The following is an 18370-nucleotide window of genomic DNA, read 5'->3' on the forward strand; positions in this document are numbered from 1 at the left end:
GTGGTGGTCTTATTTTCCATGCCATTCCATTCAATGAAACAGGATGGAAGCAGCTGTGGAGCATAACTACAGAGACATTGAATATGACATATGCTGTGGGTGCTCGTATAATGGAACCTGCCAGATTTTGTTTTTATAGCACAGGACTATTCCGTACTGCCATTTATTTGGGAACTTATAGTAATTGTCAACAAGTTATTATATGGAATTCAGCAAAGAAATGTAAATCCATCAAAAGCAACCTTACTAAGGTAAATGACACTTATCAAAGCAATCAATGGACAAACATCAGTACCTACATGGCTTGCCTTGACATGGAATCCATAATAACATTTGCTAATGAGTCTCACCAGGGTTATTATGAGTTACCCGATATGTGGCTACTATGTGGCCGTAGAGCCTATCGCCAGGTGCCTAAGGATTGGAAAGGCACCTGTACACTGGGCCTTTTGACTCCTGCTGTATATGCCTTGCCTCATCTCCCTGATGGACGCCTGCGGAACAAACGTGATACTGGTTCCTCGGATCCACCCCTAACATTGGGTGGTAGTTTAGAGACTCAAATCAGCAGAGGGATTCTACCCAATCTAGGAGTTGCCATGAACTATAGAGACCTTCATTTGCTTAACAATTGGACTGTTCATATGTTTAATGAAACAATTAACAGCATTAAAATGATTAATCAAGAAATGGGGGAAATAAGGGAAGTAGTTTTGCAAAATCGGTATGCTTTAGATATTATTTTAGCAGCAAAAGGCGGTGTATGTGCCTTAATTCATTCTCATTGTTGTATGTATATACATGATTTTCAACCTAATATTTCTGCTACAGCTAGAAAAATGGAATCTTTGCTCCAAAATAATCCCTTACGCAGTGATGGATCAGGCACCGTGGATATCTGGGGTGCCCTTTGGTCCTGGCTACCGGATGGATCCTGGCTACGATCTTTGATTTCTATTATAGTAACCATTTTGATATTATTTGTATTGCTATGTTGTTGCATTCAATGTATTCCCTCCCTCCTGCAAATGTGCAAAAATGTTACGCCCTCCACTAGGAAGGATGCCTTAATCAGTGAATCAAGATCCCTTCTGGAACTGGAAGTGAGTAACATTGAAAAAAACAGAAAAGCAGGAGATGTGGGACTAATTGCACAAATGTCCATGGGCATCTATCCATGGGCATCTCCCACAAGGGCCTGAGATAACTGTTTCAGACACAGGATACATTCATCAGCCTTTTGGACAGACTCTGATAAGAACACCTGCAGTAGCCTTGTATCTGGAGAGTGTCTGTTATTTGATACATTGTAACCACCCCTATATACGTCTTTTGATTATGCTGTGTGATGTAAAAACCTTAGTAACAATAAAAGAGGGTGCTGGAGTCAGCTCTGGGCTCTCATCCCGAGATACCACCTGTCTGCGTGTCTCATTTTCCATGGGAGACCACCACAAACATATAGCATTGGAAGCATAATACAGCTCAATGTGCCTGAATCAGAATTGCTAAAACAGCTGACAGGCACTTATATAATTTCCAATCCACCAAGTAGGTTATATAATTGCTTGAACTAGACCAAATGTCTTTATTTTATTAGGAATGTTTGCATATTTTCTTTTTGCTTCTATCTTTCTTTCTGAATACAAATAAATAATAATATAATAATAGTAGTAAAGTTGGAAGGGACCTTGGAGGTCATCTAGTCCTTTTATTACTAGTTAAATTATGAATTTGTGTAAAAAGAGACCTGTCCTCCAAAATGTTCTCAGTGTGCAAAAATACATGGATGCAAAATTAATCTTCTTAGATTCAGGTGGGTTTTTTTTGAAGTTTTGTATTTTCAGAGACTTCCCATACAATTCCAGGAAAAATACTAAAAACAGAGTTTGGATTTTCTTGCTGCAAAGCACTGATTCCTGAAGCAGGATTCATTATGATTTTTAGGCACAAATCTGCAGTCTAATAACAATTAATATAAAAAGGACTTCCATTAATGGGGAATCCTCATCTCCTGGATCCATAACACAAGATTATGAAAAGCAATTACCCATGCTCTGAATAATGCTCAGCAATGAACTGGCATTCAGGAAAGCTATTTCAGAAGTTTCTTCTGAATATCTTCCCAAAGAACACTTATATTCTGCACGATTCCCATGAAGGCAGAATATAATTCAATATAGTACAATGCACTTTATATGACACACCAAGCATGATCCTTGCCTAATATTGCAAAATGGTGATGTGTAAATGCCAAGAATTGATGCAAGACTATTATCAACTACTTCAGAGAGTGCATCATGTTGGTTATCTTGAGGACTGCCTTGAGAAATAATGTCCCTTAAAGCTATCTCACTGTTAATTATCTGGACTAGCAACCATGCCTCTTCCAGCTCAAACATCTAAATTTAGCCCAGTGTTTTCAGTTACAGATCCTAATATAATCTTTGGGATCTTGTGCTGTGATTGCTATGCAATTTTGACTGTCAACTCCATCAATGTATGTGTGTTTTATACATACCTGCCTGTTGTTGCTACCTCTAAGATCTTTCAGGTTATTTTCTTGTACTTGCATATGAATGCATTTGTCTTGCCAAGACTAACTTCAAAGGATTCTATGAACACCAGACAACCAAGATCTGCCTTTTTATAACTGAGGTGTTCTTTCCTTGCATCTTGAGATGAGGGGGAAACAGTACCACAACTAATACTTTCGTCTTTGGTATCTTGTTCAACTGATATCAAATCACTTAGTCTGCAATCTGTAGAAGATTTTGCAAAGATGGATCTCTCAGTCTGACAGCCATGGGCAATACCATTAGAAATACATTTATAGAGTTCTTGACTAAGTAACAGTACAATAGTCCCTCCAAAACAAAGCACCCTGAAAAACAACAGAGAGTAGTTAACTAAGATATTATTGCTTGGTTTCAATAATATTTATCATTTTATAAGAAACTTTCAGAGTATCTAGTAGTTTACAATCTCTCTATTTTTATCTTTACCTTTCTATATGGTAAGATACACCAAGAGAAAGCCTCTCAGTAAACATCTTGGTAAATAGATTTTAATATTAGATTTCATAAAATTCCGGGTTTTTTTCCCATATGGGCCAGTATTTTATTATATTTAATTACTGTATCCATTATTATCCAGCTGAAATAAATGTCAATGAGGATTTCTTGACTTTCAACTGGAATCCAATAGAAGAACCCCCCAAATCTTGGCATTTAAAAAACCTGATTGATCACATTTTCAGTGCCTGAAGTCACCGATGGTGCTGAAAAAATAACGTTATGGCCAATTTACAACCATTTACAACTTGTTCAGCATCCCTCAGTATTGTGATTGCCATTAGGCACTACATGTTGTTTTATGCCTGAACTATTTTCTCTCCCCTTATAAAATAGATATTTGAGAGGAAGAGATTGCAAGAGAGTAAGCTGTTTGCTCCGCTATACATTGAAAACAATGTGATTGAACTGGCAGCCTGGGAGCTGCAGGCACACTATGCAGATAGTTTACAGCACTCATTCTTCCTTTCTAATCTCTCCCTTCTATGGCAGAGGGGAAAAATTTCTGTAGGTAATCTCTCTTTTGTCTGACCCTTTGCTTCTTGCAGGGCAGAGATTGGAGAGGAAGAGATTTCAAGAGAGTACTATAAGCTTTACAGTAAATGTAAGGAAGAACTGTACAACTGGATGCTGTTCTAAATGTAACAATAGTTTCAGGAATATATATACATAACAGTATCCTATACTTGGGGAGCTTAAGGCTACAGTCAATGTCCTGGGGAAAATAACAAGCATATTCTGAAAACATTTTTCCCCCATCTGAGCCGAATTAACTTTGTCAGGAATATTTCCTTTACTATATATTTCTCAGTATGTACCCTGTGACTTCTCGTTTACTACCAACATCAGCAGAGTCCTGGTATACAATTTGATCAGATTCAGCCCTTCTGAGCTTGTTAGCATTTACCAACAATGTATTTTTTGTCCTATTTGAAACTATTATTTATGACGGATCCTTGGTGCTCTCTGAGCTTGGTTGTTTTGTTGCAGATGTTCCATTACTAAACTATGTAATATCACCAGTGCTCCAACCACTGATTAGAAATCAATGAAACGTCTGCAAATAAACAACAAAGCTCAGAGAGTACCAAGGACTCCTCATTTGACTCTAAGCTTCAAATATTCTCCTTTATCAGTACCATTACTTATGTAAGAAGATAGATAACTACAATCAAGTTTTTATCTAGTTATGATGTGTATTTGCCTACATGTCATACACCAAACCTCATTTTAATATTAATTCTTGAATTCCAGATAATTTGACTCATTTACCTTTCAAGTTCTTGAAAAACTCTGGGAAGGAACTTCATGTCTTCTGTTATTTTGAACTTTTTTCCAAATGGAATGTCTGTCAAAATGACATCAATACTTTCTGACAGGAAAGGTAATTCTGCAGAGATAAAGCACACTTAAAAGCACTTGAACTAAGACAAAATTATAACTTAAAAGACTACCTGGGAATGAAATTTTTAATTGTTACACTCTTCTGCATTTGGAAGAAACTAAAAAAATATAACCAGGAAGAAACAACCCATTGCAAAATATCATACAGTACATACTGACAGTTCTCAAGGGAACTGCAATTATAAGGTAGGAATGTAAAATAATAAATCTAACAAAACATATTATGATGGAAGAAACAAGATTAATTAAGGGACTGTGGATACGATTTAAGTAAACTAACAGCAAAACATAAATCTTTGGCCCATACGGCTCCCAATATGGCCATGTATTGTAGCTCACTCTAAATGAGATATTGCCACTTTCTTGCAGGACATCAAAAAGCCAGATGATCAAGGGTCAGATGGCCTGCAACAGAGAACTTAGCCTTTAGTTCATAATCTGGCTTATTGTATACAATGTGCAGGCTTATGAATATGAAATTCAAAGATGTACAAATAAAGTATCTTTATATAATATTTTCTTGAATGAACAGACTGAAAACAAGTTCAAGAAAATCCATATCTTAAAAAGAAGATTGGTAATTATAGTACCCCCTAGAAATCTCTACCTAGTCTGGGTAACAATATTTTAATATAAAAAGAAAACATGGAATATTTACATAATTCTATTTTTAAGAGGTCCTTTAAAAGCCTCAAAGTTTGCTGGGCCATGTATGGAATTTCATTGAGAAGGGATTTTATGTTAGGAATATTGTCCTGGATTCTATTTAGGCTTCTATTATTCTAGAACTTCCATTTATACATGGGACAGAGACAATATACTGTATGGGACTCAGTTTTTGCCAATACCTCCTTGTGTAGAGTTTCATAGGGCCCCCCAAATTTCTACAGGGCTACAGTGGGAATTAACAAACATAGTATTTCTTCATTTTGTTGCTGGAAGTATCACATAGGCAGAACAATCAGCATTGTTAGAAATTCCCAGAACAGAATAACAGAAAACATTTCTGGAACCAAACTGTCTTCTTTTCAAATTAACACCTTCACAATTAGCATTAATAATTGCTAGGCAAAATGGAGACCGACAAAAATTCATAAAGTAAATTTGGGCAACACCTCACTTCCCATGTACTGTATACTATTCCATTGTTGTCCCTAGTCAAAGAGATGTTAACATTAAAACATGCTTATCAAAGGCAAAAATAAGACGTGCTCATATCTTGATCAGAATTTGTTATCATAAATCCTCTTTAATTATCTGAAAAAACACTAGGATCAGTTCTGAACCTTAATTCTAAAGAAACATATATTAAATCAAGTGCTTAAACTGCACAGAACAATTCTGGGAAAAAGAGTTTGTTACTTACATTCTAGATCTATAAAGAAAACCTTTGCAAGCCAATAAAAAATAAAGCAATACATATATCTAATACATAGAACAATATATAACATGGTTTAATTTTTATGTAATTTAACAAAGTGCTCTTGTTAATATTTACCAGTCACAGAAGATTTAAATAGTTCAATTTTATCTATCAGGCTTGCATCTCTAATATTTGAGTAGGCTCCTTGTAACTGTGAATCACTTATATCCGACCCAAAATAATACACATTCTGTAGAGGAAACAAACAATTATATTAATAACAAATTTTACACATTGTTAAAATAGCCAGTCAGTGTTGGAAAATGTGAGTTGGAAGAAAATACTGTGAATCAAATTGATAGAAGTTAAAAATCCTTTGATCTCCCCCCCACCCTCCCTTAACAGCCTTCTGGTCTGGAGTCAGAGAAATCTGCCACCACTCATAAAATATAATGTTTCCTTAAAGGCAATAGATCACTGACAGGCAGGAATCTGAAAAGGCCCAGGAATTTAGCACTTCTGCCTGGCCAGGAAGATCTTTGCTGATAAAGAAGATAACAAACCAAATATTTCCTCTAGCCATAAAAGCTTTATTTTCTTGCTTTCTTATGGTCATAAAAATATATTTCACTCACACCAAACGCTAAAAAATGTATATAAACCCTGCTGATGTGCCAATCTGATGTCAGCTGTCCCATAAACAAGCTTTGTGGTGTTTCTGACCCAAATAAAACAGAAAAACTTCTTCCCAAGCAGCTGCTTTTTGCAATTTCTCTTCGGAGAAAGGAATACAGGGCAATTCTCAGAACAAAATAACACAAATCTCCAAGAAAATAAAATCTGATCACATAAGCTACATGAAATGAAAGCTTTTAACTTTTGTTTGCTTTTCATAGTATCAGTGAAACCAGAGATAGGAAGGATCATAAATTGGAAAGAGTTAAAGTCATTAATTCATTGGGTTTCTGCGAAAGATCTCAAAAACTGAGAAAATGATTAATCTGGCTCAAAATGATTATATACTGATAATTTTTTTTTGACACAGATTATGTCATACTTAAGAAAATGTTTAGTCAAGTTATCCATCTATATTTATCTGTAGATAATATAAATATAAAAGGAAACTTAATATAAATTATTTCAATTATTCTGAAAGAAAAACTTATTCTTTTTTATGTCTTTTATTTCCAGTAAGGAAATTTTATAGTCCACACATAGAAATCTGTTAATTTATATCTGTAATCTTTAGACGTTATTTCAGCCTGTTTTAATTTGTAATAAGCTTGTTTTTGAACAAAAAACAAAAAGACTCTGACTCAAAAAATAAAGATGTGTCTAAGATCTTAGGAGATGTAAGTTCAAAGGAAGTTTGATACTCTGACTTCAAAAATTCTAAATTTGTCTACTGGTAACTGGTAAGCTAATAATTAAGTTAATCTGGAAGCTTTTTAGAAAATTTATGAACAAAGAGCAATAGTTGATAGAATAATAGTTTTCTTATAACACAGTTAGTAATACAATACTAATTACTTGGATTAGTACTTTGTACTTGAGTGAATGTTAAGCTGAATCCCACAAAATTTCTAAGAACCATTTAGAACAGTGGTTCTTAACCTGTGGGTCAGGACCCCATTTGGGGTCGAACGACCATTTCATGGGGGTCGCCAAACAACGCAGTCTGCCATTTCCCCCCCCTTTTCCTTAGCTGTGCTACTCCCTTTTATTCTATTGGCTTTTGAAAGCCAATAGAATAGACGCTCTTGAATAGAGTCTAATTCTATTGGCTTTCAAAAGCCAATAGGAATTGTCCAGGCTGTCTCTGCCCTGCTGAAAGTCCCATTCTGCAAACAGTGCTGCACCAGTTGAGTAGTCCTCGACTTACGACCGGTTGAGTAGTCCTCGACTTACGACCGGTTGGGGGTCGCAGCATTAAAAAGGTTGAGAACCACTGATTTAGAAGATTGATTTTAATTGTGAGGACACTAGGACTTGTAATGCAAAGTAACAAAAAAAAAAGGTATTTCTTAAAAAACAGAACTTACAGGCCATTCATTTGCAGCTTCCAAAAGTATTGTACCTAGACCACACATAGGATCCAATACAAATGCCCCAGCCTGAAAAGAGAGGGAAAAACCAATTCAATACAATCTATACATTATAGGTAATTGTTCCTTTGTTTGAAAAAATGTACAGCATATACCGTATATGCCAGCGTATTAGGCGACCCGGCGTATAAGACGACCCCCGTCTTTATCGCCGAGTCGCCTTCCTAGAACGTCGTCTTATACACCGGAAACTACCAGTATTTCCGGCGTATAAGACGACTTGGCGTATAAGACGACCCCCGTCTTTGGCGCCGAGTTTAGCGCTTCTGGAAGTCGTCTTATACGCCGACATATACGGTACTATAAATTAAGCAAGCAAAAATTAGATTTGACATTAATACTTTTCTCCATCTACATAGCACATTTGAATATTTACCTTCCTTTTCATACCTTTCAATAATCCTTATAGCAATTTTATAGTAATTATCTCTGTATACACCATGGAGATTAAAAACCAAGAGACAATAGACAATTTAATTTGATTTGAACTGCTCACACATTTTTGCATATTTATTAAGAAATTAAGTCCCACTGAATTTAAGGAAATTGCAAACCATGCAGCTCTCACCTACTTTAAATGCTTCAAATGCGCCTATAAAAGTCCCATAATAGTTTCTTAGTAACCAGAATGGTTATTTTGCTCATTACCTTGATTTCAGCAAGTGATGTCATAGCCCAAGCAATGGTAGATCGCAATCCAGCGGTTTTAATATATGCTCGACTTGCCAAGGGAAGTCTGCAAATAATAAGATATACTTAATTAAATAAAAATAAGAACATTCAATGCACATGTACAATTCTAACACAATGTGTCAATAATGACATGCTTCTCTTCAGGATTGTTTCCTTTCATTCTCATCTTTTCCCCAATATACCATATTCCATGTCTCTAAATTACACGTCACTTAGAGTTATATGGATACTGAGTACACACAATCTATATTTGCAGTGTTTTAAACAGTTTGGGGGGGGGACTTCTTTTTAAATTTATTTCTGCAAATTCTGGCACTGCTTTTTTTCACATGTTGACAATTGTTCCCACCTCTACCAATCTATATGATTAAATGTCAATGAATAAAACATTACATACCCTAGGGAAATATAAATGTATAAATGTTTCAAGTACGATGTTCCAAGTTATTTATACTTTTATATGACACAGAATGCCACAGTTTTACCATGTTAAACATTTAATTATTGCAACAAAATATTTCTCATCAATTTATTGCAAGGTCAACAACATGAGAACAAAAATCATTCCAATCATTTTTGGGGGGAATGTTTTTTTGGGAGGAGAATGTTTTCTATTAGAAAAGTCAGTATTTATAGAGAAATAAGGAATAATAATTTGTAAAGTCATCTACCTGAATAGAGGGATCCCAATCACAGAATAAATATCATTTAGATGCACAAAGATCTATAAGGGAATGAAAATTTATAATAAAGAATTACTTGCAAATTGAAAAAACAATAGGATATCTCAGTCACTTTTTCAAGGATATATTTAGCAATCTCATCCTTAAATGCATATAAGTATTATATCCCTATAATATAGGAATATTGTATAAGACATAGTACAAAATTGAGATCACTACTTCTGCTTTTCGATCAGTGCAAACACAAGTAATAGAGATATCGAAGAAGAAGAGAAAAATGTACAAAATCCCAAATTAATACCGGCCAAATATTTTTGTCCAAAGAATTTAAGTGGCAGAAATGTTCTATTAGTGACAGTTACAAACTATTTGCAAATCTTGCTGCCCATAGGAATATTCTCCACCAGAATTCAGGACAGTGAAAGTAAGTTCAATGAATTAAATGGTAGATCCTACAGGTAATGTGGAAGTATTGTCTAGATTTTATCTTTAAGGTTTGCCACTTTTCAAATTCTATCTATATCCCTTATTTTTAGAGCACTGTTTACTTTGTCTTTTGTTTTTAGATTTCTGTAATTTTTTCAGATTTCAGTCGTGATTAGGTTCAAAGGTTTTCCTCTCTAATAAGTTTATATTTCTTTTAACATTTTCAAAAAATTGCACTCTTATTTTTTATTCTTTCTCTAATTTACAGTTTAATAAAATTTGTTGAAGTGTCCACACCTTGTGCTTTTTCTCAATGATATATTTTGTCTATTCTCTTACATCTTTTTATGTTTAAGATTCCTCCCCTTCTGATTTTTGTCATGCCTCTCTTATACAGCTTTGCAGGAATACTTAATTTCCTTTTCTTTGCGTCAGAAAATGTAAATATTTTTAAAAAGGCTGGATGGCCATCTTTTATGAACATAAAGCAGCATATTTTCTTAATCACCTGAAGCAGATGACTTTTATGGTATTTTTTGTTATTACTCCCAAATAGCAAATGCAAACTTTTATTTAAATTCCAAATCTCCTTTTCTTTTACCTGATGATAATTTAGACAGGTTATGTTGCAACTAGGAATTCGCAGGTTGTTTTTTTTTAACTAAAAAAGCTTGGATGGGATTATATCTATCCATAGGGTGTCTTTAGTATACTGGATCTGCAATTCTATACCCACTTCTTGAGGAATAAACCCTACAAAAATCATTTAAAATTTATTCCTGAGTAGATCCATATGGGATTAATCTGGCAGAGCACCCTTGCTCCAGACTATGAGTGTTCACAATGAAACAAGACAGCAATACTTCCCCACTACAGATAGGCTATTGATTGTTTTCACAGGAACGTAAAGATATCAAAATATAAGGAAGCTAAATTCTACAAGCGTAACATAAGATTTCATTTTTATTAACAAGAATACATATAAAAATATCCTCCAGTCATATTTCAGAGACTATTTGATATCTGAAGAAGGCAAAGCCCAAAGCTTCTAACAATTCAACTTGGATTATTACCTCTAAATCAGGATTTCTAAGATTTGCTTTCCATCCAAAATTCTTCATAAGAGCTATTCCGATAATTTTTCCCAATTCCTGAAAAAACAATTACAAATCAGACATGAGAATTATTTGGGTAGGTAGCATATTATGTAGATTCTTAGAATAAGAAACAGCAAAGAAAATAGTTATGCTGAATATTATAGAAGCCATAAGACATATTTTATATCCCTACCTTATGCATGTTTACTGAAATCAAGCCATCCAAGTTCAATTACTTTTATTTCAGTTTATCTGGTTATGAAAGGGATTGTTTTTTTTTTTAAAAAAGCTCTAAGACAGCAAAACATCTAGCAAGTTATTTTTATTTTATATGTGTATGCACACACACATACACACACTGGGAAAGCTTTCAAAATGATAGTACTGACATTTAATTTGTCCTCCATCTCCTTTTGACAATTAAGAGGAATTTCAAAAGATGGCATAGAAGAGTAAGTTACAGCTGCTTAGCTTTTAAGAACACAAAATGTCCACCACCTTCAAGCAGTGCTATTTAGTCTATGTTGCTGTCATTCACAAAATATAATTATGAATTATGCATAGAGTAAATTAAATATTCTTTCTGACAATTCCAGAATAATCTAGAGAGAGAGTACAATTATTAAGAAAATTAACTGTTTTGATGGCAGGTTTCAAATGGATGTACAGGTAGTCCTTGTTTACTGACCACTTGTTCAACTACTTTTGAAGTTACAGCAGAACTAAAAAGAGATTCAAGGTTGTGGCCACTGCAGCATCCCCATGGTCATATGATCCTGATTTGGGTGCTTGTCAACCATTATACATTTATAATTGTTGCAGCATTCCATAGTAATTTGTATGCTTCACAGTTGGCTTCAGGACAAATAGTCAATGGGAAATGCAGCAAGAAGTTAAAAGTGACTGTCATGTAATGCTTCATTATGAGACTGTGTTGCTAGCTGACAGAGTTGCTGGTTCTAATTGTGGTTGATAATGTTATTTTAAATGTAATAAATGTATTTTTCCATGCAATAGAACAGGGGTGTTAAACTCAATTTCACTGAGGGCCGCATCAGCATTGCGGTTGCCCGGGGTGTGTGTGTGTGTGGCCAGAGTGAGTGCAGCGTACTGGGTGGGCATGGCCTACTGGGTGGGCGTGGCCAGTTCTACATCATTCGCATCAAGGGTGCCTATGGGGGCCTGGGCAGGAGTGGGACAGATCTGAGGGTCTCTGGCAGGAGGGGGTGGGACCAGGGCAAGTGCCAAGGCATGGTCCACCAGAGCAAGTGCCAAGATGGCCACCACAAAATTGTACATTGGCTTCCAGCTGGCCTGGGCCAGAGCCAAGGCAGCGGGGGCCGTTCCCTCACTGTTTCCAGATGGCTTCGTGGGCCACATGAAACCACTTTGCGGGCCGCATCCGGCCCCCAGGCCTTGTGTTTGACATGCAATACAATATGTAAACTGTATGTACAATGAGTTAGCAGCCATTTCCATTGTGCAGCTGAATATACTCTTAAACACAAGAGTAGCTTGTCACAGATATAATTGCAGAGAATTAACATTGTGAATTAGCATGTTTAAAAAGAATAAAATCTGGAAAACACAGCATATCGTGGATACTTTTTGGACTATAGAATTGTAAGATATTTAGATTCTTCATACATCCATTTGTTACCTACATGTTACCCTTCAATTTTCATGAAGCTTAGCAGCTCCTGAGCTCTCAAATGAATAGTCTTTTACATACCTGGGCAGTAAATAATTTTGCAAGTATTCCACTACAACGACATGATACTCTGAAACTAAAATAACTATCACAAACAATAGTTTGGTCTTGGATAAGTTCAGGAGTGTTTTCTAGAAAAAGTCTGCTCTGAGGCAATAAAACATTGTGTGTATCACATTTTTGTTGATCTTTAATTTGATTTTTAATAGTATCTGTCTCTAATATTATTTGCGTTTTTTGCTTTTCATTTTCAATATGTTTTTCCTCTTCCAATTTCAGTTTTTTGGGATCTGGGTATTCTTGATAGAAGTTTCGTTGCTTTGCCGCCTGATCGTAAAGACTTCTCCAGACAGCAATTGTATGAAGCCAACATCTGGGATTCTCATTTACAAGTTTTTGAACATCCTGGATTATTCTTCCTGAAATAAAATGGTAAACTATTAGTCCATACATTTTATCATATCAGTTAACATCTAAAAACAAAAGACAAGATTTCCAATTAGATTCTATACTTGTAATGCTCCAGTTATGTAACAAGCCAACTTCTTCCTTTGTAAATTTGATAAATTCGCCAGCATGCCTCCTAATTAAAATACACGAAAAAAACTTTTGTGTAGCAAAAATTTTTAAGCCAATTTAAACTAAAATCCAGAGCAAACTGAATGAGAGTAAGTCCCCACTGAATTAGAATGATCACTTAATTTTAAAATGCTAGTTGCAAGAAATTGGTATTAAGCTGTTCAGAAGAAATTAGAATGTCTTCATTCTCTTCTTCCAAAACTTCAGATAACTCTTTTCAAAATCCTCAGAAAGCAACTACTTTCTGAGGAGGTAGGTTTTGTATTGGAGCTCACAAATCCAAAAGAGTACTGTATGTTCCTTCCAAGGCATCCCAAGCAACATTTTAATTTCATGACTATCTACTTAGTAAATGAAGCCTAGACATTATTATTTTGCATGCAAAGCACTAAACAAGCATCATACCTGAAAAGTAGTTGGGAATGAAGCACCTAACTGAAAATTAATGCATTCTTTTAACAAAGAGAGGAACACAAGAACATAAAAGACTCTTACTTTTATTCCCACAGAAGGAAAGTGGAGGACATTTCTTCAGCAGCAAAAATAATCTTTCAGCCGACTTTAATTTCTTCAACATACTCAGTTCAACACTGGTACTGAAGAAAACTTTTCCTGCTACATATTCTACCTTGTAAGAGAATGCATACCAATAATAAATAAAACTGGATATATATTTGAGAATTGATTTAAAAAAAATTACCCTTATTAATGGATTAATACAAACAGCTGACTTTGTTTATAAAATGCACTGGGTACTATGAAAAGAGGCAAAGAGGGATGCTTGTGTTTGCCTGATTCCATTTATCTTCTGCAATGCTTCCCATAGGCAGCTGGTGATCAATGTCCCTTTAGCAGTTTAAGTGACAATATAACATGAGAGTGTCTCCTGTTGTCTGTTTGCACAAAGATTTACTTGACATAAGACATCTCTTTTTCAAACATTGGCAGCAACTATTCATTTTATTATTTATTAATAGTATTGTTATACTGCCTGTTATCACCAATTTATATATATTGCATTTCTAGATTGCCCTTCTCCTTCAAATTTCTAAGTATCTTTTCTTAAAGTGTTGTTCCTTGCCTTGAGAAGCTTAGATTTTGAAAAGATAATGTGTTACCTTTTAATATAGAATATAATTAGGTTGCACATACTTTTCTCTTTGATAATCATAAGTGCTACTTGTTGAACAATTATCTGGCTGCTGGCACAATACAAAGCAACCGCCTAACTGTGAGATTAGGGCTCACATTATGGAATGTTCCACATGAAAAAATCCCTACAGTTTTTGAAATTCTGTATAATATTCTCTATGGAGTAAAACTGTTGTTACACAGAAGTTAGTTCTGAACTAATATGCACAGAACTGAACATTCCTAAAGCTCTAAGTCAGGTTCTCGCAAATGCCTGGATTTAATAAAAACATTTTTTATCACTTGCTATAGACTGGTTTCTTATTTTTCAAGCATCCTGTGATAAGTCCCATAATATGGGAAATTAAAAGGTAGATAGTTTTTCCTACTGAAAATTATTCTAAACTCAATTTAAGACTTAGACAACAAACCAAGCAATGGTGATCACTAATGTAACTTTTACACTAGAAAGATGAAATTATCTCTTGGTGCAAGCAAAAAATAAATAAATTAGCATTTACAATTATCATATAGATGCACAGTTACATAGACAAGAGAAGAATTTTCATCCCTGAAAGCAACAATAGTTCTCACTTAACTAATCAAAAACTTGCAGTTCACCTCTACAAATACCACAGATCACTGTTTTGTTGTCATTTATTCCAGCAAAGAACTCTTGCCCTTTCAATAGCTACAATATATCCAGGTATTCCAGCTTGCCTGTAAAGGAATACCTAAGTTCCTTTCCCTGACATCTGCCACTTAATTATTAAAAGCTCAAGAACTCATGATTTTAGAATCCAGATTTTGCACATGTGGACCAGTAACGCAAATGATTATAACTCGGCCTAAATGTCACAAGCAGTTAAAAATGGGATTTCTAACACCAGACTGAAGTGAGATGTGGTAAGATGTAACGCAGGCTACGAGAGGTGCAGAAGAGTCTAAACATAGTCGCGGCACGAGAAACGTACGCAGAATTACATTGGGACGCCAAACCGCGCGGTGCGACTTTTGAATAAACATGGCTAACTGCACGAACTGGTCTTCCGAAGCAGCGAGCGTACAAACCAGCAGTTGACCCAGGCTTTACCTCAATGTAAGACCGCTATAGCTGCCTCCCTCTCCGTATAGTTTTTGCGGCGAGGAAAGCAAGCTACTAAGCCGTTATTTTATCGATCGAGCCCGGCGCGGCCTAAGGAGTGTGGAACCGCTCACCTGAGTGGCGCCCAAACGAGCCTGTACTTCTTCGATGAAGAAGGGCTCCATCCCGCGTCCCGCCGTGCAAAAATAGCGACTGCAGCGGCGACCCTCTTTCGGCCTCTCCCGTTTTCCTCCGTCAGCCATTGGGGCCTTGTCGCCGGAACAACCGATGTCAGCACTCCCCCCCCGCCCGCTACGTCGACGCTTCCTCCGCTTTCCTCCCTAGTTGCGGAGGGGACTTCAATGAGAAGTTTGCCTCCTGCAGGCAGAGACGCTGCTTCCTGAGTTGCCTTGTGCTTTTGGCGCTGGGTCATCCTACCTTTCCAATGGAGGGCGGCAAACTGCATTTGGGGATCTTGAGAGAGATTTAGCTATTCTGCCTCTGCGCTTTTAACATGCGAAATCTAATTCCTTTTTAAAAAAAATAAAAAGTAATTGCTACTCAGTCCAATAGCATGGCAGCGCCACCTTAAAGGCGAACTGCGACCTTTCCCGTCAGGAAAAAATCAGGAGAGCAGACTGGTGAGGTGTGAGCTTAGGCTGGCTTTTTTTTAGCGCTAGGGAGAACATTTTGGAAAAATCATTCCACCTCCTATTCAGATCTGATGAAAAGTATTTTGCTACCCATATTGTATCAAATTCATCTCAAGGAAATAGAAATGTATGCCTACCAGGTAGGGGCACCTCAAAGTTCTGTCTTAGGCCTAGTGCTCAACATCTTCAAAAATGATTTAGATGAGGGGATAGACGATAAGGTGACCAACTGTCCTTCTTTAGGGAGGACAGTCCTCCTTTTGTAAGTTCTGTCCTCCCTGGAAAAGTGTCCTCCTGCATGTCCTCCTTTTCGATATTTGAAGACCAATTGCAGGGCTTTTTTTTTCTCATAGAAGCTCAGAACGGCGTTCAGGCACCTTTTTTGATGGTTTTTTTTTTCAACTTTTGCATGAGCTGTGCTACTCCCACTATTGGCTTTCGAAAGCCAATAGGAATTGCTGCTGAGCGCATCAAAACACCCGGCTGGCAAACTTTGCACATGCAAGTTGTCTATATTATTGTTGCAATGAATAAAATGTTTCTTTTATTTACGATATTTTTTCTTCGATTTATTTGTGTCCTCCTTTTCATTGTAAAAAAGTTGGTCACCTTATAGAAGAGGAAATCATCAAAGTTACTGATGACACTTAGCTGGTTGGGATTGTGAACACTTTGGAACATAGATTCAAGATTCAGAAGGAGCTTGATAGACTTGAACATTGGACCTTATCCAACAAGAAGCATTCAGTAGTGAGAAAAACAAAGATCCTGCACATAGGCAAGAAAAACCAAATGTATAGGTACAGAATAGATGGTACCTGGCTCAACAGTAGTATGTGAGAGGGATCTAGGAATCTTAGTGGACTCCTTAAGTATGAGCCAGGAGTGTGCTGAGCTGCCAAAATAGCCAATGTAATCCTAGAGCACAGGTGTCAAACTTGCCGCAACATGTGATGTGTCGCAATGTATCACAATTTTTTTTCCCATTGCCGGAGCTGGGGTGGGTGCAGCCTCTATATGATGCAACTGCCTGTGGGCTGGCAGTTTGACATCCCTGTCCTAGAGCATCAAGATCTTACCAAGAAGTGATAGCGTCGAGAATGAATGGAGGTTGAGTGAGTATTGGTTGAATACAAAATGGAAATATCATTTTGAAAGAAGTATTTTGAAATGGTTTGATCACATGGAGAGGCTGAATGCAGATTGTATGACAACTGAGAGAAAGGGGAAGACTAAAGATAATGTGGTTAGATTATTCTCACTGTTAGGAAATGTCCTAACAGAAATTTTCTAGTAGATGGAATTGAGAACCTCAAAAAGAAATTTAAAGGACAAAAGGAACTTTGAATCTGTGGAGGTGGTAGAAGTATAAAAAAACCTTGAGGTATACAGTGAATAACTTGGTATAAATTACATTTAGAAAGAATTTTTCTCTTTTCTCTCTTTTTCTTGCTTTATGAGTTAATTCCTTTGAATTCCTGTTTCATACTTTTCTGTACTTTGCACAAAAGTTGCTTACTTCAAAATGGAACATGTATGTAGATTCCAGGTTACTGGCCTTCTTAATAGAGTATCTCTCTGCCACAGCTTGGGATATGTATTTTACAAATGTTTCCTGATCACCTCGTTGAAGTCTTTCCTGCAGGCAGCAAGGGTTTTTCTATTTATATTGTATTATACCCGAATCAGTCTTGTACTAGATATATCTGTGAATATTGTTGATTATGATTTTATTTTCTTGGTTTTAAAGTTAAGTGGCATGTTTTATGTGTTTCTAAAAAAGAATTAGTAATCTTCTAAATAAAATAAATAAGAAAACACTTTGTATTGGTGCATGGATTTTGTATACACCCATCAGCATGAATTTCTTTATATTTGTGTCCTATTTTACACAGGCCTATTCATACAAGCCAAGGAATGAAGGCAACTATTGGCTATCCTTTTGAAATTAATGAAGCCTTTCCAAGATGGGACACTATGCAGTTATGTAGACATAGGACTAGCAGACTAAAAATTTGAAAATGAAAAACTAGCATATATGTTATAGTTTATAACCACTAGAGGGTACTATTGCCATTTGATTTCCATGTTCACTCCTGATAATGAGCAAAAATGCTCAATAACTCATTATCGGAATTTTGGCTTCTGTTTAGAATAATCTCACATCATTGTCTAGAAGGATTCTTTTGCAACTAATCTACAAAAATGATCACATGGGATGAAATTTGTAAAAAAAAAAGTAACACTTCATATCCAGACTGAATTACATAGACTGGCTGGATTTTCTTGCTTTTTTAAAATGTACTTCCTGACTAATTCTAAAAGTGGGGAGGTGAAATTTGAATCTGGCCTCTCCGCCTGGTACTT

The 18370-nt window shown here is 36.0% G+C and overlaps 1 protein-coding gene across 3 annotated transcripts; it reads right to left on the bottom strand.

Moving 5' to 3' along the window:
- Window positions 1-1564: 1564 nt before the first annotated feature.
- On the bottom strand, window positions 1565-15848 carry THUMPD2 (THUMP domain containing 2). Of its 3 annotated transcripts, none has more exons than XM_039320902.1 (10): window positions 15485-15847; window positions 13631-13763; window positions 12578-12975; window positions 10822-10899; window positions 9311-9363; window positions 8595-8682; window positions 7884-7955; window positions 5977-6091; window positions 4347-4464; window positions 1565-2884 (listed from the first exon to the last, which is right to left on the bottom strand). In XM_039320902.1, the coding sequence occupies exons 1-10, from the start codon at window positions 15611-15613 to the stop codon at window positions 2551-2553; spliced, it is 1518 nt and encodes a 505-aa protein (XP_039176836.1). In that variant the 5' UTR covers window positions 15614-15847; the 3' UTR covers window positions 1565-2550. The 3 variants fall into 3 exon arrangements, with proteins under 3 accessions (XP_039176836.1, XP_039176837.1, XP_039176838.1); XM_039320903.1 differs by having other exon boundaries at window positions 13631-13759; window positions 15485-15623; XM_039320904.1 differs by having other exon boundaries at window positions 2607-2762; window positions 15485-15848.
- Between the last annotated feature and the right edge of the window lie 2522 nt (window positions 15849-18370).

This window comes from Crotalus tigris, unplaced genomic scaffold (assembly GCF_016545835.1).
Source record: "Crotalus tigris isolate CLP2741 ecotype Arizona unplaced genomic scaffold, ASM1654583v1 scf7180000023713.2527936, whole genome shotgun sequence".
NCBI lineage: Eukaryota > Metazoa > Chordata > Lepidosauria > Squamata > Viperidae > Crotalus > Crotalus tigris.